This window comes from Piliocolobus tephrosceles, chromosome 17 (genome assembly GCF_002776525.5).
Source record: "Piliocolobus tephrosceles isolate RC106 chromosome 17, ASM277652v3, whole genome shotgun sequence".
NCBI classification, from domain to species: domain Eukaryota; kingdom Metazoa; phylum Chordata; class Mammalia; order Primates; family Cercopithecidae; genus Piliocolobus; species Piliocolobus tephrosceles.
Genome location: NC_045450.1, coordinates 19628922 through 19656117, shown reverse-complemented (window position 1 = coordinate 19656117; position 27196 = coordinate 19628922). Strand labels below are relative to the sequence as shown.

Sequence of the window (27196 nt, the reverse complement as noted above, 5' to 3'; positions counted from 1 at the left end):
TTGATAGTGCTTTGTCTTTATTGGTGATGCCCATCTTCTTCGGAGGTAAGAAGAAATGACACTGATGCACAAATGACTTACCAAGGGACTCTCACCTGAGTGTACCCTTGCAGGCGTAGAATAAATCCGTTCTATTTTCAAGTCTATTTGTCCCATTTCTGTTTAAACATAATTTGAAAGCCAGCCTGGGCCTTGTACTTTTCAGTTATGTTAATGTAAAATACTCGTAAAGAATGCAGTATGAGTTTAAAGTGAGCTTTTCAGATCCTATACATGCATCCTAAGTAGTGACAGGCTTTAAGATAAGGAATATATGCATTTAGTTAAGGCAGAAATCTCATAAAATTTCCATGAAAAACCAAACTTTTTAAGATAAGTTTATCTGGAAACTGGAAGGGTCAAAAGACAACAAAAAAGCGCACACACACAACAAACCTCACTTTTAAGAAAATCTATAGCTTAAAAAAAATAAAAAGCCTAAGAATATTCTGAGAGTGGTACATAGTTTTACAGTAGCCACAGTAACTTCCAGTGACTGGCAAATTTCTTTGCATCAGCTGGCATGTGTGGTGAATGGAATTCCCATCAACAGCTCTTGCACCCTTCCACCTCCCTCCTACAGCCCTTAGTCTTGTTTCCAAAGGTGACTGCAGTGAGGATGTAAGGCCCACGACCTCTACCGATAATGCCATCCACTCAGGAAGAAAGACGCTGAGAAACTCTAGGGATATCGAAGTGCACATCATGGGTGAGAATCAGTTGTGGAGGTTTTAAGAAGACATTCGAATTTTTGCCCCTAATCAAGAAGTGTTTTGCCATCTGGTTTACATTCAAGAACGAGTTGGCTCATCATTTGCAGAAATAAACTTTCCTCTAGATTAGGAAACTTCATCATGAGATCTGAGATATACTGGTTTGGAAAGTTTCCTCAGTTTCTCTTGGCTTCGAAGTCCTCGGCCTCGGAGTGGGGTAAGGCCCATTGGAGGCAGATGAATCTGAGTAATAAGAACAATAATATGAAGAATCATACTCATAATCATTGCAGCAGCTCGTATTCACTAAGGATCTACTCAGAAAGTACCATATCCTCTGCTAAGTGTTACATCTACATTGATTCATTTCTTTACACACGTTAATCCTACAATAACCTCATAAGAGATTATTATTCTAATATTTACAGATGAAGAAATGAAACCTCAGAGAAGTTAAATAACTTGCTTAAGGTTATACATTAAGAAGGGAAGCCAGGATTTGAACCAGATCTGTCAGATTCCAGAGCCTGTGCTCTTTGCTATATTGCCTACATAGAGGAGAAAAAACAAGCATGGATCACAGAGCAAGTTGAGAATCCAAAGAAGGGGAGAAAAGTGTGTGTATACAAAGATGTTCTGTGCATAGTGAAAAACTGGGATCAAACTAAATGCCTACCAATAGAGGGGCTGGTTAAATTATGGCTGGGATGGTTAATTTTTCTTTCTTTCTTTCTTTCTTTTTAAGACACTGTTTCGCTCTGTCGCCCAGGCTGGAGTGCAGTGGCATGATCTCAGCTCACTGCAACCTCCATCTCCCAGGTTCAAGTGATTCTTGTGCCTCAGCCTTCCGAGTAGCTGAGATTACAGGTGCTCGCCACCACGCCTGGCTAATTTTTGTATTCTTAATAGATATGGGGTTTTGTCATGCTGGCCGGGCTGGTCTCGAATTCCTGACCTCAAGTGATCCACCTGCCTTGGCCTCCCATAGTGCTGGGATTACAGGCATGAGCCACAGTGCCTGGCCTAGGATGCTTAATTTTTGTGTCAGTCTGATGGGCAATGGGTGCTCAGATTAAACATCATTTCTAGGTGTATCTGTGAGGGTGTTTCTGGATGAGATTAGCATTTGAATCAGTGGACTCAGTAAAGCAGATGGCCCTCCCCAATGTGAATGGGCATCATCCAAACCATGGAAGGCCTGAATAGAACAAAGAGGCAGAAGAAGGGGAAGCAGCTCCTTTTGCTTCCTGCCTATTTGAGCTGGGACACCTCATCTTCTCTGGGCCTCAGACTGGGGATTTCTACCATGGGCCCCTTGGGTTCTCAGGCGTGTGGACTCAAACTGAGTAATACCACCAGCTTTCTTCTGGGTCTCCAGCTTGAAGATGGCAAATCCTAGGACTTCTCAGCCTCTATAATCACATGCACCAATTCCTTATAATAAATCTCCTTTCAGCGGGGCACAGTGGCTCACGCCTGTAATCCCAGCACTTTGGGAAGCCGAGGCGGGTGGATCACGAAGTCAGGAGTTTGAAACCAGCCTGGCCAACATAGTGAAACCCTATATCTACTAAATATACACAAAATTAGCTGGGCATGGTAGTGGGGGCCTGTAATCCCAGCTACTTGGGAGGGTGAGGCAGGAGAATCGCTTGAACCCGGGAGGTGGAGGTTGTAGTGAGCTGAGATCGTGCCACTGCACTCCAGCCCGGGGGACAGTGCGAGACTGTCTCAAAAAAAAAAAAAAAAAAAAAAAATCCTTTCGGGCCTATCTAGATATATCTCTGTCTAGATATATAGAGAGCCAATTCCTCATAATAAATCTCTTCACATATACATCTAGCTGTCTCTGTATCTACATATCTTCATTCTACTGGTTCTGTTTCTTTGAAGAACCCTAATACAATGGCACATTCTTACAATAGCATACAATGCAATCATTTAAAAAAGACTGGGCTGGGTGTGGTGACTCATGCCTATAATCCCAGCACTTTGGGAGGCCAAGGCAAGCCGATCACTTGAGGCCAGGAGTTCGAGACCAGCCTGGCCAACATGGTGAAATCCTGTTACTACTAAAAATACAAAAATTAGCTGGCTGTGGTGGTGCACCTGTAATCTGTAATCCCAGCTACTCAGGAGGCTGAGGCAGGCGAATCCCTTGAACCCAGGAGGCTGCAGTGAGCCAAGATTGTGCCACTGCACTCCAGACTGGGTGACAGTGAGACTCTGTCTCAAAAAAAAAAAAAAAAAAAAAAATTGAGGGAGAGCTACATACAAAGATGTGTGGAAGACATGAAGTAAAATAAGTAAGCAGTAAAACATTATATCCAGAATCCTACATATGTAAAGAAAATATAGGTACATGAATATAGAAAAAAAGACTAAAAAGGTGTACTACCAAACTAACTAGGTTGAGCCACTACAACATAAAATTGCTGTTTTTGTAGCTAAAAGAGTTGAATACTGGCAATTTTCCATTTAACAGTTAAAGTGGTCGCCCTCTACACAATGAGAATTTTTTTTCTTTTTTTAAAGAATTTTGGGCTGGGTGCAGTGGCTCAGGCCTGTCATCTTAGCTCTTTTGGAGGCCACGGTGGGCAGACTGCCTAAGCTCAGGAGTTCAAGATCAGCCTGGGCAACATGGTGAAATCCTGTTTCTATTAAAATACAAAAAATTAGCTGGGTGTGGTGGCACATGACTGTAGTTCCACCTATTCGAGAGGTTGAGGCATGAGAATCACTCAAACTGGGAAGGCAGAGGTTGCAGTGAGCAGAAATCATGCTGCACTCCAGCCTGGGCGACAAAGTAAGACTCTGTCTCCAAAAAACAAACAAACAAAAAAGAATTTTGGCCAGGCACAGTGGCTCATGCCTATTATCCCAGAGCTTAGGGAGGCTGAGGCGGGAGGATTGCTTGAGTCCAGGAGTTCAAGACCAGCCTGGGCAACATAGTAAGACCCCCATTTCTACAAAAAATTAAAACATAAGTGGTGGCACATGCTTGTAGTCCCAGCTACTTGGGGAAGTGAGGTGGGAGAATCGCTTCAGCCCAGGAGGTCAAGACTGCAGTGGGCCATGACTACACCACCGTACCCAGCCTGGGTGATGGGGGTGATGGAGCAAGACTCAATCTCCACAGATAAATAAAAATAAATAAATAAAACTTATTTTAAATTAAATTATTGTTTTAAATTTATGGTATGAAAGAATTTGAGGAAGAAAAAAATTTGTATACATTTGTTATTTTAAATTCATATAAATTTGAAAATTATTTGTTTCTTGACATTCTGAATGTATTAAATTTATTGATATAATTTTATTTTATTTTTTATTTAAATTTATTTATATAAATTTAAGTTTTATTTATTTATCTTTGGAGACAGGGTCTTGCTCTGTCTCCCAGGCTGGAGTGCAGTGGTGTGATCATGGGTCACTGCAGCCTCAACCTCCGGGGCTGAAGCAATTCTGTCACCTCAGTCCCCCAAGCAGCTGGGAATACAGGAGTGTGTCACTATGCCCGGCTAATTTTTAAATTTTGTGTAGCAATGGGGTCTCACTGTGTTGCTCAGGCTGGTCTCGAACTCCTAACCTCAAGTGATCCTCCCACCTTGGCCTCCCAAAGTGCTAGGATTACAGGCATGGGCCACAGCTCCTAGCCTGGATGAGAATTTTTGACCATTTTTACTTTCTACTTTATGCATTCCTTTCATGTTTGAACTTTATTCTTTTAGGAACAACAAACCTACCTTTTATAATTAAAAAAACACATTTCCATAAAAAAGATGGAAGTGAAAAGAGAAAAGCTCTACAGTGTGAGCTGGTTTTCCCTTCCATACGTGGAAAGCTGTATAAGGAGGATACATCAGGCATTCATTGACATTTTACTTTGTTGTGATGGGCTGGCAGCATGCAACGATAGCTTATTTCCAACACGCCTCCCACAGCAGCTCTGGGCTTCTCAGCAAGCACCTGCCCTCTTGTTACGCATTCTTGGAAATAACCGGGTTGATGATAACCCACCACCTGTTAACCAGGAGTCACACTTACTGGCCTTGGATAAGGAATCTTGTAATGCAGTCCAATTTCAATCCTGGCTGTGCATTCATCTATACACTGTTTAATTAGGTCTGTGTCTGTGAGCTATTAAAAGGGAAAAAGAAATGAGGCTGATAGTATATTTCTAATGGTACATAGAGTATAGGTATACATTTTCTCAAACATTTTCAGTTCACTAGCCAGTAAATTAAATGGTGCTAATTTGGAAAATCAAAAGCAATTTAATTTTAAAGCTTACGATAAACTTTTAAAATCGTTAAAGTAGGTAAAAATAACTCAAACAATACAAAAGGATATAACATAAAAACTACGCTTCCCTCTTACTCCTCTCTTCCAGTTCTTCATCTGAGAGACAACAATTAGTAGTTTCTTGTGTGTTCTTGCAGGGGTATTCTATGTATATGTGAAAATGCACATGTATATAGAAGCTGATTATTTTTCTCACACAAACAATAGCTCCCTTTGTTCTGAACCTTGCTTTTTCATTAACATAACTTGAAGTTCCTTCTCTATTCCATCTATAAAGCTGCCCCCTTCTTTTTAACAGCTATACAAAATTCCAACAGAAGGCTTTATTATAATTTAACCAATCTCCTACCCATGGATACTTATTTCCAATTTTTTGCTATTATAAATGATTCTGCTATGGATCCCTCTAAAATTACTTTGCTTACATGCATAGGTATCTAAGAGATGAATTCCTAGAGAGAGAGGACTGCTAGGACAAAAGCCATAGATACACGCATTTTTAATTCTCACAGATATTCCCAGATTACTGTCTAGAGTTTGCACCAATTTACATTCCTACCAACAATCCATAAATTATATTCCCACCGACACTGACTGAGAGTGCTTCTTCACACCCCCTTCATGCTGATTAAACTTTAAAGTAACCCGATGGTTTCCGCAAGTGCTGTCCTGAAACCCCCAGAGTAGGACACTGGAGAATGATCGACACCTCTGAAACTGTCAACTGCCTTGGCTCATTAGTAAGGGGAAGAAAGGGCTTTTGAAATTCCAAAATAGTCAAATCATGGTAATCCACTTTCAATTAAAGGAATAAAAAGTTCATTCTCAAAAACAGCCAAGTAGGAAAAGGGGAGAAACTCTTTCATTCTGAGGAAGGAGGGAAAATGAATCAAGACGTGGCTCTGCTAGGAGTTTGCAAGTGGACTTCAAAGCAGAGCTAGGATTGCATCACCACCAGATGACACCCACACAGCAAAGTCTGGGTCCATGTGGCTTGGAAATTTCAAGGGCATTCCTGTCCTATGGAACAGAGCAGAGAAGAGTTCCAGGAACAGCAATGCAGAGAACCACAGCTGTGAGTCCCTTGTGGCAGAGGGACTTTCTGACCTCTGTGCTTCTCAGAAGTCACTGATTTGCTCTCTGTGTTGGAAAAGAGTTCCATGTTCCCGTTTGCCCACTGAGATTCACAGCAGTTCATGGGATACCTTTGGATTATTAAACTCTTGGAGCAATCAAAGTTACAAGAAACTCCTTATGTCTGCATGAGGGACTAGGAAGAAAGAAAAAGCCCTTGACAAAGATATAGTTAAGGGGGTTGGGGCTTCTGGGGCTTCAGCTGTCCAACTGAACAAGCTTGGACTAGAGTACTCCAAATTCAGTCATTCACGGGTTGGCTGCACGATTCTGCCATATCCACATACTACTTATACTAATGTTAGAATTTTTCATTAAATGAACTCTCTCTTAAGTAACAGTATTTGTGAAACTGTGATCTAATATTCTCTTTCCTTTATAACACATGCTAAAGCAAGTACGTATCTTAAAATTAAAAACCCATGTACCTCTTCCACCCACTCCCAAATAATCTCATGTACCGTCAGTGGCACATACACCTCCCTCTGGCTCACCCTCCTTGAGCCAATCTAGCCGAGGCAAAGGAAGGGTTATTGCAATAACTGAAAACCGAAAAGTCTTGAGTAGTCTTCAGGGGAGTGAGTGTGCAAAGGTTTATTGGGCATGTACTATGATATTCCCAACACTGCAGGCTGGACAGTGCCTTCAACTATCAAAGTTATTACTTGGGCAGAACAACTCTGATACCTAAAGCTACAGAAAAGGCACGGTGGTATATAATCAATGGATGCAGTGACTGCTACGGACAGCTATAGGAATTCAGAACAGGCAGCCAGCATGGGGTTGAGGGGGAAGCAGAGAAACTGAGGAAGATTTCCTGGAGGAGGTCAGTTAAATCAAAGTATTTATAGCTGTTCATTCATTTAGTGACAACCACAAGGAGGTCCCTTGGGATAGACTAGAAAAGTACAAGACCTTGTCTATATGTTCAAGGAACTGATGATCTGGTTGGGAAAACCATGCCAACATAAATAAAATAAAGAAGAAAAAGGAGTATATAAACAACTGTTTAGGGATCTCCAAGTCTTTTGATCTACTCTTTTTTTGTTGTTTTTTGGAGACAGTCTTGCTCTGTTGCCCAGGCTGGGGTACAGTGGCGTGATCTTGGCTCACTGTAACCTCTGCCTCCTGGATTCAAGTAATTCTTGTGCCTCAGCCTCCTGAGTAGCTGGGATTACAGGTGTGCGCAACCACACCCAGCTAATTTTTGTATTTTCAGTAAACAGGGTTTCACCACGTTGGCCAGGCTGGTCTTGAACTTCTGACCTCAAGTGATCCACCGGCCTCAGCCTCCCAAAGTGTAAGGATTACAGGCGTGAGCCACCACACCTGACTGATCACCTACTCTTTTCATTAAAAAAATTCTGAGCCCATAGCCCCCATATTTGTATTTATATTACTTTATAAATGTATTAATTTATAAATTATAGATATGTACTAACAAGTTCATTGTAACTGTATACCAGACAGACTTTTTAGAAAGATGAAAGAATAAATAGAAATAGCAGTTGTATTTTATTTCCATTCCTTAGAGGATTGTTTAAGGACTCCATGGGGTACATATACTCTGGTTTGGCAAGCATGGTCTATGCCAAGAGCAGAAAAAGCTTGGGGAAGCTGGGTTTGGAGGAAGGTCAGAAGGGTAGAGAGAAAATTCCTAAGTAAGTCAGCCTTGAAAAGCTAGGGGCATCAGGGATTCAGAGAAGGGGAAGTTGCTGCAGATTAGGAGGGTTTCCTTGGTAATGCTTTTTTTTTTTTTTTAAGAGACAGGGACTCGCTATGTTGCCCAGGTTGGTCTCAAACTCCTGGGCTCAACCGATCCTCCAGCCTTGGCCTCCCAAAGTGGTAGGATTACAGGTGTGAGCCACCATGCCCAGCCTTCGTGGCACTTTCTTAACTGTAATTTTGTATTTCTTTCCATCTAACTCCGTCTAACTTTAGTAAGGGGAACAAAGGGCTTTTGAAATTCCAAAATAGTCAAATCATGGTAATCCACTTTCAATTAAAGGAATAAAAGTTTGACAGCTCTGTCTTGGTTTGGCTTACGTTTGTCCTCAACATCTAGTCTTGTGTTTGGCACACAGTGGGCAATCAAGTATTTGTTGAGGAATGAGAACAGAGTTGCAAAGTGGTGACAGCAGCTGTGACACCAATGGGCCAGTGGGGAAGGGGAGGCACTACTGTAGAAAGATGATTCCGCTTTGAACCATTAAGCTGTGGTGAGGTCCTCCAGGTGGCCAGGCAGCAGCCAAAGCCGGGTATTCAGATGTGACAGGTTAAACCACAAGGTGGCTGCATGTTGCACAGGCTCAGCACAGAGGGCCGACCTTCAGAGGACCCCTGTAGCTGGCAGGAAGGTGTGTGATGACAGGGCCGAACAGAGACAGTCAGAGGTCAGGAAGGGAAAAGTGGTTAGACTGTTAGGAGGTTTCATGAGGGGAGCAGTGACAGCGCTGAATCCATTAGATCAGCGAGAAGGCGGAAGAGAAGTCAGGCGTGAAAGCCTTTTCCATGCTTAGTGCCAGGTGGTCTTCTCCAGAGCTAACAGCTAATGTTTTAGGGTTCCTAGGGGTGGGTCCAATCTGGCTCCCTGCTGTCTGCATGTGCAGTTTCCGTAAACCAGCTAATGGAGATACTATTTTACCCAGTTCCGTGGTCCCAAAGGGCAACCTCACTCTGCCAGCCAAAGAGGCTTGAGTTCAAAGCTGTTATGAAGGGAACCCTGTGTCTTAATCCTATTCTCTTCCTTCAAATGGGTTTATATTTAGAGGCTTTGAATAGTTTATGAATTGAAAAAACAACAAAACAAAACCACTTTCCTGCACATCTCCTACGGGAGTGGCCAGCAATGGGTACAGTATGAGGACTGGCTCCTCCTCTGAAAACTCATTGGCCTGACTAATGTCACCTGGCTCATGGGGTCTTCTGAGGACACTGAGCCACTTACTGGCTGGCTTGAGACCTGGAACAAGTGAAGAAAGAAACACAGGCTTCCCAGTGGTCAGGCAAGCTAGCCAAGCTGTGCACTGGCCCCTTCCTGCCCCACGTTGTGCCACCGTGACTGTGCAGCTCAGCCTTTCAATTAAGGACCGACAAGAAATAAATATATATCATAAGGACCAACTCTCCCCTGTGCAACCTCCAAGTGGGGCCTACTTACATTTTTGTTTTTCCGGAACAGCGTTCTGGCTTCATTTAGTATGTACTGTTTTTCTTTGATGGTGTCTTCCATCTGTCCTGATGTCGCCTGCCATTTCCTCGCAAGCCTGAAAATGCTGCGGTAGAGGCCAAGGACTTCTTGTCGTGTTGCCGTTGTCATCTTCAGATCGACCGAAATAGAAGAGGGAAAATTTGTATAAAAATGCAACTTGACAGGAGGCAGCCAGGCAGATGTACAGTTTTTTAATCAAGACCTTTAATGGGTCTAGAAATAGTTGCTCTTTCTCAGCAAATCTGTTGGGTAGCATTGCCGAAACCATGTCATAGAAACACCGTATCTCTCAACTGCCTTTGCAACTCATCCCGAGGTTGAGGGTTGCTCAACCACACAGTTTGCCATGGTGGCCACATTTATGAACACGGCAAAACCAAAACTCACACTTATTATTCTTTAAGCCAGTCCAGTAAAATTACACGACTCACCTGAATGCCTAAGAGAAGGCATATTTTGGATAACTGAATATTCTTGTTATGTGAGAAATGGAATTTAATCCACTGGTTACAAACTCAAGTGCCTCTGCAGCCCGGCAGGTAATATAAATGAGAGGACCTGCTTGAATGGGGACAGTGGCCACCTAGACAGGAACTGCCCCCTCGAAAGGAAACAGTTGCTATTCAGCTCCAGCCAGCATCTGCCATGTAGAAAGAAGTCCCTAGGAATGCCAGATTTCCTGATAGCTTAAAAATAGGTGGCAATCCAGATTTTTAAAATATGACATCTCAAAAAAACACAGTAAGTCATTATTCTTGAAAATGTGAGGCCAGGCATGGTGGCTCACGCCTGTAATCCTAGCACTCTGGAAAGCTGAGGCAGGTGGATTGGGTGACCTCAGGAGTTCGAGATCAGCCTGGGCAACATGGTGAAACCCTGTCTCTACTAAAATACAAAAAAAAAAAAATTAGCCAGGTGTGGCAGTGTGTGCCTGTAGTCCCAGCTACTTGGGAGGCTGAGTCAGGAGAATCGCTGGAACCCCAGAGGCGGAGGTTGCAGTGAGCCAAGATCGCGCCATTGCACTCCAGCCTGGGCGACAGAGTGAGACTCCGTCTCCAAAAAGAAAAAGAAAAAAGTGAGGACTGTACAGGCCAAACAAAATGAGTCTGTAGGCCCAGTTCTACCCAGAGGTTGTCAGGTCGCAACCTCTCAACCTTTTTGGAAATACTTCTCAAAATCATTGGTCTACTTTCTTGTCCAATATGTGTAATTAAAAATCTTTCTGATGACTGGCCAGGGGTGGCGGCTCATGCCTGTAATCCCAGCACTTTGGGAGGCCGAGGCAGCTGAATCACAAGGTCAGGAGATCAAGACCATCTTGGCTAACACGGTGAAACCCCGTCTCTATTAAAAATACAAAAAATTAGCCAGGCATTGTGGCAGGCACCTGTAGTCCCAGCTACTCAGGAGGCTGAGGCAGGAGAATGGCATGAACCCAGGAGGCTGAGCTTGCAGTGAGCTGAGATTCCACCACTGCACTCCAGCCTGGGCAACAGGGCAAGACTCCATCTCAAAAACAAAAACAAAAACAAAACAAAACAAAACAAAAAAACCTTTCTGATGACTGAAGATCTCAAGGCCCCTCTGGATTTTTAGTCTCAAACATCAGTTTTAATTTCAGAAGACATGGCCAAGAGAGAACTGACCTAGGTATATTCCATGAAGTTGACTGTAGTTTTTAAAAGCACAATTCTCAGTATCTTTAAATTCTCTTTTTTTTTGAGACGGAGTCTTGCTCTGTCGCCCAGGCTGGAGTGCAGTGGCGCGGTATCTTGGCTCACTGCAAGCTCCGCCTCCTGGGTTCACGCCATTCTCCTGCCTCAGCCTCCCGAGTAGCTGGGACTATAGGCGCCCACCACCATGCCCAGCTAATTTTTTGTATTTTTAGTAGAGACGGGGTTTCACCATGTTAGCCAAGATGGTGTATCTTTAAATTCTTATTACAAAATATTTCAGATACAAAAAGATATAGAGGTCAGGCACAGTGGCTCATGCCTGTAATCCCAGCAGTTTGGGAGGCCGAGGCAGGTGGATCACTTGAGGTAAGGAGTTCAAGACCATCCTGGGCAACATGGTAAAACCCAGTCTCTACTAAAAATACAAAAATTAGCCAGGCATGGTGGCAACCACCTGTAATCCCAGTTATTTGACAGGCTAAGGCATGAGAATCACCTGAACCCGGGAGGTGAAGGCTGCAGTGAGCCGAGATCATGCACTGTATTCCAGCCTGGGCAACAGTGACTCTATCTCAAAAAAAAAAAAAAAAAAGGAAAGAAAAGATATTGAGACCAATATAATAGCCATATAGTTACAACAGACCTTAAAGAATAAATTATGTATATGGTAGAAACCCCCACTGTACCCCTTCCAAATTACATTCCCCTTCCTCTCTCCTAGAAGGAATCACTATGCTGAATTTGTTATCGTGCATATCTTTACACGTAACATTTATAGTATTGTTTTGCAAGATTTATTTATTTATTTATTTATTTATTTATTTATTATTACTGTTTTTGAGACAGAGTTTCACTCTTGTTGCCCGGGCTGGAGTGCAATGGCGCAGTCTCGGCTCAATGCAACCTCCGCCTCCTGGGTGCAAATGATTCTCCTGACTCAGCCTCCCAAGTAGCTGGAATTATAGGTGCGCACTATCATGCCTGGCTAATTTTGTATTTTCAGTAGAGATGGGGTTTCACCATGTTGGTCAGGCTGGTCTCGAATTCCTGACCTCAGGTGATCCACCTGCTTCGGCCTCCCAAAGTGCTGGGATTACAGGCATGAGCCACGGCACCCCGCCTGCTCTGCAAGTTTAAAAAGTTTATAGGTAAGTTCTGCAATTTATTTGCCCATAACATTCAATAAGATTCATCCATGTTGTTACACATGGCTCTAGTTCATATATTCTCACTGCTGCAATTCAGCCCGCTGTATGAAGATATCCCAATGTACCATCTGTTTTGCTGATGGATATTAGGTGTTTCCTTTTTAAAAAAATTTATTTAAGGTCACGTGCAGTGGCTCATGCCTGTAATCCCAGCACTTTCGGAGGCTAGGACAGGCAGGTCACTTAAGCTCAGGAATTTGAGACCTACCTGGGTAACATGTATTTTACAAAACATTCATTTTGTAAAAAATACAAAAATTGGCCAGGCGTGATGGCATGTGCCTGTAGGCCCAGCTACTTGGGAGGCTTAGGTGGGAGGATCGAGTATGAGCCCGGGAGGCTGAAGTGAGCTGAGATTGCACTACGAGCCAAGACTGAGCCCCTGTACTCCAGTCTGGGTGAGAGAGTGAGACCCCATCTCAAAAACAAACAAGCAAACCCCAACAACTTATTTAAAAACTCAGGCTGGCTCCAGTGGCTCATTCCTATAACCCCAGTACTTTGGAAGGCTGAGATGGAAGGATCATTTGAGGCTAGGAGTTTGAGACCAGCCTGGGCAATATAAAGAGACCCTATCTCTATAAAAATGAAAACACAAAACAAAACATTTCAGCCCCCCACTCCCCTTTTTTCATAACTATATTCAGGGAAGCTAGAAAAAAAAAAAAAAGTCCCACTACTGGAAGATTCTGATTAGTCAGAATTAGAACAATGAATATTGTACAGCCTTGAACCAGAAGACAGGGTGGGAAGACAAGGAGGGCAGAAGGCCAGGCAGTTGGACACCTCATTCTGAGTTCTGGGTTTTCCTCTAACAGGCTCATCAGGATCAGGAAGTAAGCTGCTCAACTGCCTGCTTTTGGGAACATAATCTATTTTCAATTTATGGAGGGAAAGGCATAAGAGGTGGAGATAACATGCTTTAGGGTAGTCCTGAAATTATGAGAATCTGAGCAGCTGAAGAATGCAGATTGGAGCTGGAAGTGGGCATGTTTACCTCAAAATTCTAAGTACTTGCAAGGAATTCACCTTACAGAGAATTTCTCTTTCCAATGTGAGCACTTAAGCTGACCCTGATGACGTTTTTTGAGGTTTATTCTTGAGTAAAGAATGAGCCAAATGACGAAAAGCTTCAAAGACTACTTCACCTAATTCAAATGTTAAAAGGACCAAAGTTATATTCAATACCAATTCTGAGTCTATGAGGCTGCACAGAAAAAATGCTTACAAGGAATTCATAAAAACCAAGAGAGAGAACATCATGCTTTGCGGTTTATTGTAATAAAAACCCAGATGAGATGATGACATTTTTCCTGGTAAGGAAACAGGTTTCTGAGTTTCTGGCTCTCCCTAAAACTCCATGGTTTCATATGAAAATACGTGAGTCAGTTCCTGTGAGGTACAGGGAGTCTGTAACTAACATCTCTTAATGATTGCTTCATTTCCCTGTCATTAACAGACAGAACTTCATTGACTGCAAGACACTGGAGAAAAGTGATGAAGGTCAGGCATATTCAAACGGCAGCAAGGTTTTTGTTTGTTTGTTTGTTTTGTTTTTTTTTTGAGGCAGGGTCTCGCTCTGTCACCCAGGCTGCAGTACAGTGGCATGATCATGGCTCACTGCAGCTTTGATATCCCAGGCTCAAGTGAGCCTCCTGCCTCAGCCTCCAGAACAGCTGGTACCTCAGGCGTGCGCTACAACAACTGGCTGAAGCAACCTTCTCTAAAATCTAACTTTAGTTGGTTTCCTTCCAAGACTCTAAGAACCACAGCTTCAAATTCTAACTGATCATATACCATAATCTGATACACAAGCCCTGCAATTAGGTTAATACCCTCAAGGTAATGAGCAGTGCTTACAATTGGTACTTAATAGGACTATTTTCAAAACACTTTAATTAATGTTTAAGTGTTTTGAAAACTAATCCTGAAAGGGATTTATGTGATGTCTCACTCTGCAACATCAGGTGACCCAGAAAACCCAAGTTCCAAAGATTTCCCGAGAGAAGGGTCTAAAACTGTATTCACCACTGTGTACTATTAACAAACCTAGTCTACCATTTCCTTCCAAGTCTTGATAGAAAAGGCAAGAATAGAAAAACACTTCTTTTGTTCTTTTCTTGCTGTGTTTGTTTCAGGTCTTTGAGGGAACCATGTTCTTTCTTGCCTTAGGGGCACATATCCATGCTGTTTTCTTTCTAGAAGGCTTTCTCCTGACCCCCTCGCGTTTATCTGACCAACCCTATTCATCCTGCAGTTCCCAGTGAAAATACGGATGTCTCAGAAAATCCTCCCGCTTCCCCCACACCCATTGGGTTGGGGCTCTCTGAACCTTCTCACAGGTCCTAACATTCTTCCTTGTATAGCATTCCTCACTTAAGTAATGGTTTGTTAATGTCTTCCCCCCATAGACTGTTACCCTTATGGGGGACAATGATCACATTCATCTTATTTACTGCTGAATTCTCAGCACCTAGAAAGGTGCATAATCAGTATTCAATAAATGTTTTGCTGAATAATTGGGAGTATTCTCTGCTATAGAAAGTTCGTAATTCTGGAAACAGAATCAGCCATATATTGAAAAAAAAGTTTAAAAAGCTCTTTTCCTTTTTATTCTTATCTTTGTTCCTAGAAAGCAACTCATTTAGAAAAACCACCTTTTCCCGAATATGGATTTAATGGCTTGAAACCAACATTTATTCCTCTATAACTATCAATTATCTCTCACAATTAATACAAGACTAAGGAAGCCCTTTTCCTTCTTCACTGTATCAAGGGTTGATCTGATACAACAGGGTCTGCTTTTCCTACGTGGTCTCAGCTGGTCATGAAGTCTATCCATGTAGATTTTTAAAAGTTAACCTGCTATAATCTTTATTCTGAGACGGACATTTCTTGCAATTCTTTACTCCTTTTCATCTCCCTAACCCCCAAATCCCAGAATGAAGAAAGACAGAAGATATAAGGTGTGCCTGGAAGGAAATGGCACTGGAAGCTGGTCTTTTTAAAAATCACGCCCTGTTATAACACAGGGTTATACATGTGTGGAGGCGAGGATCATTTCCAAGCCTCTATGATGTGCACGCCTGTGCCACTAAGAAAAGGCTGACAGATGTTGCTGCCAGTGTGTTTTGGCCTCTGGTCATAGTTGAGAAATGTGTCCCCTAATGCAAGTGTCCCAAAGATTGGTTGGGGAGGTGATCTTAGATACACAATACAAACTGTGTATTAGAATAGCCCATCAAACCCATAATTTTGAATGATTTAGACTGTATGTGATATAGAGCTTCCTTTAAAGAAATGAATTACAAAACTTTTTAAGCTGGTTTAAAATATAGGTAAACAGCAACAACTGTGATGTTGTCTCTGAAGTTTGGGAGCTACTGTTCTAAGGTGCCTTGCCATGTCATACTTCCCTGTCTCGGCTGAGTCTTCCTCTGCTTACAATGCCTCTTTTCTGCTAGCCACCCCATCTATCAAATAGACACCTACTTGCTATTAAGCTTTTTCAAAGCAACTTTTTCCTTACTTCTATCACGGCCAGGAGATAGTTCTGCATTTCTTTCACTTTATGTTTTTTTCTTCTGAGTCTGAATTCCTGGAGGGCAGGGATTGTATCTTGTTCATTACAGTAATACAAATATTAAAAGTTACATTTACTTTGCATTTACTGTGTGCCAGATAATTTGCTAGGTACTCTATATATGCAAATACTACCAATATCCCCATTTTACAAAGGAGGAACCTGATGCAGAGGTTAAGTAACTTGTCCAGGGTCACACAGCTAACAATAGGCAGGGCCAGGATGCAAACTCAGCTGGTCTGAAGTCAGAGCCCATGCTTTTAATCATGAAATAGACTGTACAATGTCAATAAATGTTGAATGTCTGTTGATTGCTTTAAAGAGCTTAGCTAGTTGTGACAAAGGGAACTAAATAATTCTAGTCCCGTTCTATACAAACAGCAAAGGAAGCAATTTTTTTGCACATTGATGTGAAGTGCAATAGTGTTCCCCATGTGCCATCTGCCCCTGTTCCTATCCTGCAACTGCCCTTTTTAATTATGTTACACACCAGCATGCTCTAAGCAGGCTGGGCACATGGCTGCACTGCTTTGCTTTTCCATTCCCTGTGGCAACCCTGTCCCCTCCGACTCCAATGGGAGCCAACATAAAAGCCACCAGTGCAGGGGCTCACTACAGTGCTACTACCTGGTAGGCCTTACTCTTCCCTTCCAAGGACCCATCCATCCATCCACTCACTCAACATTTATTGAAGGTCTGCCATGTGCCAGACACCTGCAGTTTCTGGGGATACAGTGATAAATAAGCAGCCACGGTCCCTACCCTCCTTGAGGTTATATTCTAGTGGCAGGGGCAGATGATATACAAGGAAAAGAATTTCAGATAGTCATATGCGCTCTGAAGAGTAGTAAGATACAAATGAGCAGAGGTGGGGGTTACTTTCTGGGTGGTCAGTGACATTTGAGCTGAGTCCTGAATGGTGTGATGGAACCTAATAATGGACTCACGTCAGGGGAAGCTGGTGCAAGAAGGGGGAACAACAGGAGCAAAGGTTGTGAGGTGGGAATCAACTTCACAGATGAACATGAGGCAGGGCATGGTGGCTCATGCCGGTAATCCCAGCACTTTGGGAGGCTGAGGTGGGAGGACTGCTTGAATCCAAGAGTTTGAGACCAGCCTGGGCAACACAGGGACACTCCATCTCCATTGAAAAATAAATAAATTAGCCAGGCATGGTGGCTCACACCTATAAGCCCAACACTTTGGGAGGCTGAGGTGGGAGGATCCCTTGAGCCCAGGAGATCAAGGCAGCAGTGAGCTATGATCACACCACTGCACTCAAGCCTGGGCAACAGAGTCAGACTCTGTCTCAAAAAATAAAAATAAAAAAGATGAACATGAACGCAACAAGAGCCTTTGGGAAAGGGGCCACAGGTCCACAGAATCCAGCACAGGTTGGGTGTAGGCCTTGGAAAGGCACTTTGTTTCTGGTCTTAAGAGCAAAAGACACTGGTAAATTTTATGCAAGCTGGAGTAATATGGTCTGATTTATATCTTTTTAAATACACTGGATATCAAACTACTGTATATCATAACTACTTATAATTCCAACACTTGTACAGATGGCGAAACAAGATCTTGCCTAATGCCCTTAATTAGTTGACAGGAGTCAAGAGCCAAAAAAGCTGGATGATTATTTTCCTGACTGACCACAAGCTTTTCTGTTTTTATTATGGAGTCAGTAATGGGGACTCATAATGGGCAGTGATCAATCTAAAAAACAAAAACAAAAACCAAACACCAAACACTCACCCACTCTGCCATTCACTGTCCAAAGTGTAGTGAGAGGGTCTAGGGAGGTCCCAAGAACTTACTGTACAAGGCATGCCTAGACACTCAGTCTGTCTAGATCTAGTTCTACAGGACTATGGAAAGATCTGCTGGTATGAGGGGCCTCATCCACTATGCCTTTTCCCCACCTCTGGAACGGTTCCCCTGCCTCTGGAGAGACCATTGCAGCATGAACACTTAGGAGTTTAAGAGCAGAGATGAAAATTCCCTTTCCCCAGATGAGATTTATAGAAGTATGACTCTGGTCTCAGGAATGTCCAAATTCCAAATGCTGGACTCTCATGAGGCTTTGCCTTCTAAAGAAAATGTGCTGCAGTATAAATAAGAAAAGGGACAAAGGCAAGAGGAATTTACCCTGATTTTCAAGCCCCAGGAAGTTAAACACCCCTTTCCATTTATTTCAGGAAAGACCTACCCCTAGGTGGAATTTTTTCCCTCATCAGAACTAATGACCATAGTATAGTCAAATTTCTCTCCCAAATACTTTATGATTTTTTAGCAAGGAGGGGGAATCATGAACTCCACCCAAATGAAATCATGGTCTTCTGTGCTCGTTATGTGATATGTCCTTACGTCCTTCTTTTTGCCACAGGAAGCCTCTCTAGTTCATACAGCTGAAATATTCTTTGCCTATCTGCTGCTTCCACCTTTTGACTTCCATCACGTCTGGACGGGTGCCCTTTTCACACTGGGGCTGGGTCAGTGTCCTGGCTATGTGCACTCCTGGTACCTCTAGTGTACCCGGCCATAATGTTCATCCTACTCTATCATAATTTTGCATGACTTACCTTTCTTTTTCCACCATGTGTGTGTTGCAGGGAGTAGGAGGTGGGGGAGCAGGGAGAGATTTGGGACTGTCTTGCACATTACATGCCTAGGCTGGCACATAGTTGGAACATGACAAATATTTATTAGAAGAATAAATTTACACACACAGAACGGTCATTGATAATGCATGTTCTCATCCTGAGATACACAGGGTGGTATCTGGACAAGCTTCCCAACTGATGATCCCAGAGCATCGAAGGGTTAAATACTAATTAACTCTTACTAGGATGCTTTCAAGAGCATTGTGTGTTAGGATAAAGAACTGGAGACTCAGTGTTATTTGGGGAGGAATCCTCATCAGTCTCATCCAGAACAGCGTTTAAGAGACACAGCTATGATGTAACCCTCACTCTTAAGTTTTCTTAAGGCTGGTTAGGGTTTGTCCACTGGACTGAAATACTTTATAATATTTCCATGAAGTTTAGAACCAAACATAGAAAAATGAGGTTCTGACACTTTTTTCCTGAAAAACAAAATCCTTTTGGGGAATAAGGTCCACTATACTCAATGACCATGGATTAAAATCAATCTAGAAAACTGTGACTTAAAACTGTCATTTGGAAAGCCTCTATGGAATTGAAATGCTCTTGACAATGTCAAAGCAACCAGACGTTCTTGCCCTGTATAGCAGAATAGGGAATGTCTGTCCCATTTGTAAGGAATAGCAGACATAATACGAAAAAAATGAACATTTATTTTCGGCTCTCGGTGGACAAAGCTTGGTTTGAATCTTGACTTTACCCCATTGGGCAAATTATTAACATGCCTGAGACTTGGTTTCTTAGAATGTAAAATGGGGTAATAGCAGAACCCGTTTCAGAGTCGTAAGGATTGAAAGGAATGAAACAATCCATGTACATCACTTAGCACTGACAGTTAACAAAGGCAAATGTTACCTGAATAGGAGGAAACAGAGGAAGAACAATGAGGCCTCTTTTATCTATGCTAAGCTTTGTCTGCAGAGGAGAGAAATGTGTGGCCTGTTGGTGAATTTACTGCTTTGTGGTAGTAATGGATTTTCCTAAAGCTGTTTCCCTCTGATCATTAATAATCCCTGTACAGCAAAGGGCTATTGTTCTTTGGTATGAGTAAATAACCCTGTTGGAAGCACCACTTATCTTCAGACCACAGCGCATACTTCTTACTGGAAATAGAATGCAGGTGCCAACACCAAAGGCATGACCAGGCTTCCCTTCCTATTTTTCTTCCTTTATCTCTTACTCCTTGTTTATCCCTCAGTGCACTTTTCTCTTAGATCTGTTATACTCCCTCCTTTTTGGTACACCCATATTCCTACCCCAATCAGATAACCTTTAAATTAAAGTGTTCTCCAATACACTGGTCCTATATCCTCCCCTCCATCAATCAACCATACACACACACACACACACACACACACACACACACACACACCCCACAGACTTATTTCCTGTTTCAGATTCAGTTTTTGGTTACTAGAATCCAAAAAGGGAAGTGTAATGCCACACATGCCACACACTGTTTTGCAAACTTCAGGATATGCTTGTGTGGTATACTTAATCATACCACAGCTATTTTATGAAACAGCATCTTTTTACACAGAAAATGACAAGAATACGGTCTGTCAGCAATAGGGGACAGGGAGGAGAAGGTGGATAGTATTTTTATTTTACCTAAGGGAAAATAATTTAGTTTAGGCCCTGTAATATGGGAAATTTTTAGAACACAGGGCCAAAACAAAATACTAATGTCTGAAAGACTTCTAAAATGTCTATCCCAAACAAGATCACTGGAGACAAGCACACCCATTCTAAATATATCATACCAGCACTGGAGCACACACAAGATTATATTTGTACAGGGGAACTCCAATCAGGCTACTGTAACCAAGATAACAGCCAATAGATATACAGCTATTTTCCCCATCAGGGATAGAAGTTCTAAATGAAAAGTTATGGGCCCCTCAATTCAAAAGAAATGGAAGTATGTTTCCTTATCAGCATATTTTAACAGGCAAAGAAAAGGTACGGAGAGGTGGTAAAAAGCAATTACCAGTTACTAGTAGTAGAAAGCAGTAGAAGAAATACAAAAAACTAGCCGGGCGAGGTGGCGGGTGCCTGTAGTCCCAGCTACTCGGGAGGCTGAGGCAGGAGAATGGCGTGAACCCGGGAGGCGGAGCTTGCAGTGAGCGGAGATCCGGTCACTGCACTCCAGCCTGGGCGAAAAAGCGAGACTCTGTCTCAAAAAAAAAAAAAAAAGAAAGCAGCAGAAGAGATGTAGGGGAGGGGCTAGACTTGAAGGCCAATGCTAAAGATCAACCATTCATTCATTCATTCGTAAATCCAGCCAGGATCTTTCACCCTGCTTATCAGGTCAGAGAAGTCTGAGAACACAAGACACTGACTTAAGTTCTTGCTTTGTGACAGTTTTCTGAGGAACTGGATTAGGAAACTGACCAAAGAGCTTTGCATGCCACATTAGATACAGTTGGGGCTTTCTAGCACCAGACCCTTGATCCAACTCTCCGATAAATAACCGCATTCTGTGCAGGGGTCCACGCCTTCAGGACAGCTTCCTCCACCATCAAATAACTATCAAATGCGCAACTTTTCCATCTGCAGAGGCACCAGAGCTCCTCACTGGGCTAAGTCCCTTGAGTTTCACATGTGGAGAATGACTAGCCTACATAGTACTCTCGAGTTCCTCCAGTCCAGTGCTCACCAAGATAACTTTCTGTGAAGGAAATGTTCTATCTGTTCTGTCCAACAGGATACACACCTGTCACAGGTAGCTACTGGCACTTGAAATATGTGTTGCAGGGACTGAATTTTTAAATAAAATTTTAAATTTTAAAATAGTCAGTGGCCACACAGGGAAAGCATAGCCCTAGACCAAGAATTGCAAATCAAATGCCCACAGGGGTCAGCCAGGTAGCGGGAGAGAAGAGGCCTTTTTGGCAAATCCTGTGCATAAGCCGCATAGGAGGGGAAGCAGCTCTTCAGCTCTGGCTGACTGTTGCTGTGTAGGAACCTCTAGGAACTTCAGGCTGGCGTTGTCAGATTGTCGGATTTTTCAAATGAAGCCCAAAGTCTGGATTTTGATGTCCAATTTTTAAATGTTGGCAAGTAAATTTAAAAAAGAATTTAAATCACTGTGTGGGCTGAACAATATGTTTGCAGGCAATATCTGTCTTGTCAGTATGCAACTTCAAATCTAGGCCAACCCTTCAGCTCAGAGAGAAGAGCTTTATCCATGGCCACTCTGCTGGTCAGTAGCAGATGCAGGATTGAAACCCAGGCCTTCTTATTCATCTTCTGATACCCTTTACACTATATTGTGGAACTGACCATAATTGTGTTGGGGTTGGCCGCAGCAGCAGGGGCAAAAGCCCCTTTTTGTGAGAAGCTGCAGAATTGTATGGCTGAGGCCGGGCGCGGTGGCTCAAGCCTGTAATCCCAGCACTTTGGGAGGCCGAGATGGGCGGATCACAAGGTCAGGAGATCGAGACCATCCTGGCTAACCCGGTGAAACCCCGTCTCTACTAAAAAATACACAAAAAACTAGCCGGGCGAGGTGGCGGGCGCCTGTAGTCCCAGCTACTCAGGAGGCTGAGGCAGGAGAATGGCGTAAACCCGGGAGGCGGAGCTTGCAGTGAGCTGAGATCCGGCCACTGCACTCCAGCCTGGGCGACAGAGCGAGACTCCGTCTCAAAAAAAAAAAAAAGAAAAAAAAAAAAAAAAAAAAAAGAATTGTATGGCTGATACCTTATGAACACAGTGTTCCTGCCCAGCTACAACCACCATACGGACAAGGCTCTGCACCAGGAGCCAGGAAGACACAAAGAAGGAACAGTCCCTCGGGGAGACAGCCATATAAATAGACAATTTATCGAAAAAGTCAGGTTTTCTATAACGGACACAAATTACCTGAGCACAAGCCCAAAAGCACGGACAGCTGGGAGAGGGAGGGAGGGAAGAGATTTGGGCCAGGACTCAGCTTCTACTTGCTGCCAGTAGAAGCCGGCAAGTGGGTGGATGAGACTCACTGATTACGGGGATGGGTCACATTATTTCAGGATATTAAGGGGCCTCCTCCTTTGATCTCTGAGGTCTTGTCTGTGTCGTGGCCTTTGCTGGCTTCTCCTTCTCTGGGTACTCTCTAAATGGTAAGAACCCAAGGGATTTAGGAGTCTTCCTCTTTTATTTACACCCTCTTCTTAGGTGATCTGGGAGCTCCTCCCTGCCTTCCTCATTTATTATCTCCAACTATGATTTTTCTTTTCTTTTTTTTTTTGAGACGGAGTCTCACTCTGTCGCCCAGGCTGGAGTGCAGTGACCGGATCTCAGCTCACTGCAAGCTCCGCCTCCCGGGTTTACGCCATTCTCCGGCCTCAGCCTCCCGAGTAGCTGGGACTACAGGCATCCACCACCTTGCCCGGCTAGTTTTTTGTATTTTTTTTTTTTAGTAGAGACGGGGTTTCACCGTGTTAGCCAGGATGGTCTCGATCTCTTGACCTTGTGATCCGCCCGTCTCGGCCTCCCAAAGTGCTGGGATTACAGGCTTGAGCCACCGCGCCCGGCCTCCAACTATGATTTTTCATTCGACTTGTGTATCTAACTTCTTGACAACTTCATTTGACTTGTTAATAGACTTATCAAACTTAATATGTTCAAAAGAGAACTTTCGATATTCCTTGCTAAACTGTTTTCCCGTAGAGAGTTAACCTTGGTTCCTCCCTCTCCTACACACTTCACATCCAATTCCCCAGCAAGTCCTGCAAGCACTACCTCCCAAATATACGCTGAATGGAATTCTCTCCATTTCCACTGTGACTGAGGGCCTTTTTCTTTCTTTCTTTCTTTCTTTTTTTTTTTAGGCAGAGTCTCACTCTGTTGCCCAGGCTGGAGTGACGTGGCGCAATCTTGGCTCACTGCAACCTCCGCCTCCCGTGTTCAAGCGATTCTCCTGTCTCAGCCTCCAGAGTTGCTGGGATTACAGGCGCGTGCCACCACACCCGGCTAATTTTTGTAATTTTAGTAGAGACGGGGTTTCACCATGTTGGCCAGGATGATCTCGATCTCCTGACCTCGTGATCCGGCCGCCTCCGCCTCCCAAAGTACTGGGATTATAGGCGTGAGCCACCGCGCCCGGCCGGCCCTTTCAACACTATCGTCACCTCTTTGTCGTACAGTGCAATAGTCTCTTAACAGGTCTAACTACTTCCACCCTTCTCTATTCAGCACGCAGAGCGGATTTTTTTAAAAATGTAAAGCAGGTCAGGTCACTTCCCTTCTTAAAACCCTTCAAGTACACAATAGCCAAACCCCTGCCTTGGGCTAAAAGGCGCTGCTACAGTCATGCCACTTGCCCAACTACATCACAGAGTACTCCGGCCCCGGCTCTGTCTGCTTCAGTCACATGGCCTTCTGGCTGTTTCCAACCTTAAAGTCCTTCTCATTGGCTCCACCAGAAAAACCATTGTCTAGGATCCCTGCAAAACCGTGGCCTCCTTTGAATGGCCTTACCCGATTTCGAGGGGCCCTCCCCCTTCTTCTGTCACCTCATCCGGTCTTTGAGGGGGCATTTCTCACTTGCTGATACCTTCTTTATTGATTTACTTAACTCTTTCCTGCACACGAATGAAAGGTAACGGAGCAACATCCTGCTCTCAGGTTTGAAGAGGAAGGGAATTAATTATGAAGCCGGCTCTCACGGTCCTAGGGAGTCTCCGTTCCTGTACGGGACCTGGTTTGGGTCAACTTTCCTCAGCCAAACACCTCTCGCCCTCGGAGCGGACTCTACCATCTCCCATTTACATTCCGGGGTCCAAAAGATTCACAGCCTCCGAGGGGGCCCCACGCCGCCACCTGAGCGTCCCCACACCAGGCCTCCCCTCTTGGACGCGCGAGCCACTTCCGTGAGGCAGATCCCCGAGGCCGGTGGCGATGACACCGAGCCGCCCCCTGCGAAGCTGGGGTCACACAGGACCGTCTCCTGGCAACGCCGCAGCCCAACCTCCAACCCATCCCTGCCCGTGGGGAGCCAACCCCTTCCCCGCCAGTCTCCCGCGCCTGAAGTCGGCGCCTCCATCCCCTACACTCACTCTGTGTCAGTCCTGCCTTCCCCCACCCACAGAAGCGCGCAGCCCGCGGTAGGCTGGGAGGAGGCGGCGCCAGGAGCCCAGCAGAGCGGCGGCCGACCGAGCACAGGCGGGTCCAGTAGGCCAGGCCGGACCAAACCACCGGGCCCACCTCTGTGGGAGCACCAGTTCCAGGTCTGGGGGAGTCTCGAGCCTCCCCGAATCTGACTCTACCCATCTCCCGCCGCATCTAACAATAAGCTGAGCTCCTCCTCCCCCTATTTTTCCTTTACGCTTTCATTATCCTCCCCCCTCTATTCCCCTAAAACAAGGAAAAAATGGTGCAGCCCATCTCCCTCCGGGTTGCTAGGTCTTTGCCCTTACTTGGCGACGGCTTCGTACGTCTTTACGTGCGTCGTGACGCACTCTTCCACTCGTTTCCTCATCGCCCCTCTCCCATTCTCCCTCCTGGAGCTGGCGGCCGGCGGGGTTACCGGAAGTGATGATGCAGGAGGCGATGGAGGGGGCGGGGCTTCGGGGCGGCCGCCGCCGGTGGGCCGCAGATGAAGAGGAGGCGGTGGCAGTGGTGGAAGAAGAGGCGGCGGCGGCGGGGGTAGGGAGCCTGGAAACGCGAGCGGGGATGGTAGGTGGTTTGGACCCGCCGGGCCGCCGTCGTTTCCAGAAAGGGTTTGACTGGAGGAACCTCTGGAGCAGCTGTGAGTTTTGGGGAGGGGGGGAGTTGAGGCAAAGGCGGGGGGGCATTGAGAGATGGAGGGACGGGGGTTGGGTACCTTCGAGAAAGGGGGGTGGAAAGGGAGGAGTGGAAGTCAGCGCGTTGTCTGTACTGGTCCCTCTGAAAGAAGAGGCTGTGAGGGGAGCCTGTGGCGTGTCAGCCGCAGGGCTCAGAAAACTTACCTACTGTCCCTGCCTCCCCACCGCCAGCACCCCTCAACCCAGGGCCTGGGGATATGGGGTCGGAGCTGCCCTGGAGGGGGTGCAGACTCTGGTGCTCTGTCCTGGGTGAGCGCTGTGAGGTAGGAGCCCTAGGGGGAGGTGGTGGGTGAATCTCCCAGCTCCCTCCGCCCTCATTTCCCTCCCCACCCCCATCCTTCTCTTTAATCATTTACAGCCCTGGAATTAAGGGCTCAGACCTGAAGGCCTTTCTGTGCACCTTTGCTATAAACGATAACCATCTGTGTCCGAGGTTATGGGGCTGGAGGCTTTGCCTGTATCCTCTATAGGAAGTGGGACGGGGTGACAAATGTATTGTTTGTTCCTCCCCACCCCACCCCCCCGCACTTCTCACCCCTCATCCTCCCCCATGCACACCTCTGGCTTCCACTTTAATTCTCTGAGGCTGAGTGGCAATCGTGGGGTTTTTTTTTTTTTCCTTCCCCTTTCCTCCTTTATGGCACTTAGTGCCTTGGTTACCTCTTTTGAATTTGGTGTTCAGCCTCTATCCCAGATCTTAACTGTAAGCTTTGTAATACTTCATACAGGCTGTCACGTTGGGAGTACCTCTTACGCTGGGTTATACGCTCCCATTATAATGAGCATTTTCGTTTATGAATACTGGAATTCCAGAGCCTTTGCAAGGAATCCTGAATGGCATCATAGCCCAGGAATCAAGGTCTCTTGCTCGAAATACTTTATGTGTGAGGAATTTACATGTTGTCAGCTCTTCCCAAAATGATTTGCTAGGCTAATTCTGGATTTCTGTGTTTCTCTCCACCCCCTTTTCATGATGCACTTCAGAGAACAGAAAACCCCATATTACTTTTTTGTTTCTACAATTGGACAATAGCTCTCTTATCTTTTTCTCCATTTGTGTGTGACACACAAATCTTCAGTGACACATTCAGCTTGTGCTGATTTTCATCTTTATGTAGCTGATTCTTTGTGTATAGGGGGTCCTAAATGAGACAATGTGATGTTTAGTTTTCGTTTAAGGGCGGATACAAACCAATAACGGATGCGAAAAAATTGTTTGAAGCAAAGAAGGGAAAGAAGGCCTCTTTGTTGATATGCTGTTGGTTTAAAAAAAAAAAAAAAATCAAGGAGCACTCCTCTAGCCTCTCAGACAGATTTCAGAGTGAAATGTTACGATTTTCCTTTTGGTGTTGATTTATTCTTCGGAAATCTTTTGTAGACTCTGAAACTGTTTTCTGAAGAACTTTAAGAGATAGTGCCTACATTTTCCGAGTCCTTTGATTAGAAAGTGCCCGTAAGCCCTGTCCTTCTGTCAACTGAGCTTGATATGCATAGCTCTAGGAAGATCTGATGCTAGGAAGTCCTTTTCAGGGCTTTCGGACCCTACAAAACAGAATATTTAATGCCTTGATTGGACCAGTAACAGCGTGTTTAGATGTTTCACAAAAATACAACAGAAGAATGACTACCGTTCTCACTTTGATTTGGAACCTAGTTTACCATTGAATAAAAAGTTCACAATTCATTAATTCAACAACATTTATTGACTCCTAAGTGCCAGCCAGTGTTTGAGGTACTGGGTGTACACAGGTGAACACAAGCAAAAGGTTCACCTTTTCATGGAGCTTACATCAGAGCGGGAGCTGGGGACAGAGAGAGACATAATATATACCCCAGTAAACCAGATTTTGATTAAGCGCTGAAGAAAATAAGAGTGATG

General features: G+C 44.4%; 2 protein-coding genes across 6 annotated transcripts in view; one reads left to right on the top strand and one right to left on the bottom strand.

The window, feature by feature from the left end:
- Positions 1-25586, bottom strand: LYRM1 (LYR motif containing 1). Of its 3 annotated transcripts, XM_023225004.2 has the most exons (5): positions 25462-25586; positions 24931-25168; positions 9352-9510; positions 4800-4892; positions 1-995 (listed from the first exon to the last, which is right to left on the bottom strand). In XM_023225004.2, the coding sequence occupies exons 3-5, from the start codon at positions 9508-9510 to the stop codon at positions 879-881; spliced, it is 369 nt and encodes a 122-aa protein (XP_023080772.1). In that variant the 5' UTR covers positions 24931-25168; positions 25462-25586; the 3' UTR covers positions 1-878. The 3 variants fall into 3 exon arrangements, with proteins under 3 accessions (XP_023080772.1, XP_023080771.1, XP_023080773.1); XM_023225003.2 differs by lacking the exons at positions 24931-25168; positions 25462-25586 and adding an exon at positions 24571-24754; XM_023225005.1 differs by lacking the exons at positions 24931-25168; positions 25462-25586 and adding an exon at positions 23993-24542.
- DCUN1D3 (defective in cullin neddylation 1 domain containing 3) overlaps positions 25070-27196 on the top strand; it is a 48696-nt gene continuing 46569 nt past the window's right edge. For 2 of the 3 annotated variants that reach the window (XM_023225001.3, XM_023225000.3), the window contains exon 1: positions 25070-25262. The gene's annotated coding sequence lies outside the window, so the exon portion shown is untranslated. The remainder of the gene's footprint in view (positions 25263-27196) is intronic. The other variant, XM_023225002.3, reaches the window with a different exon arrangement.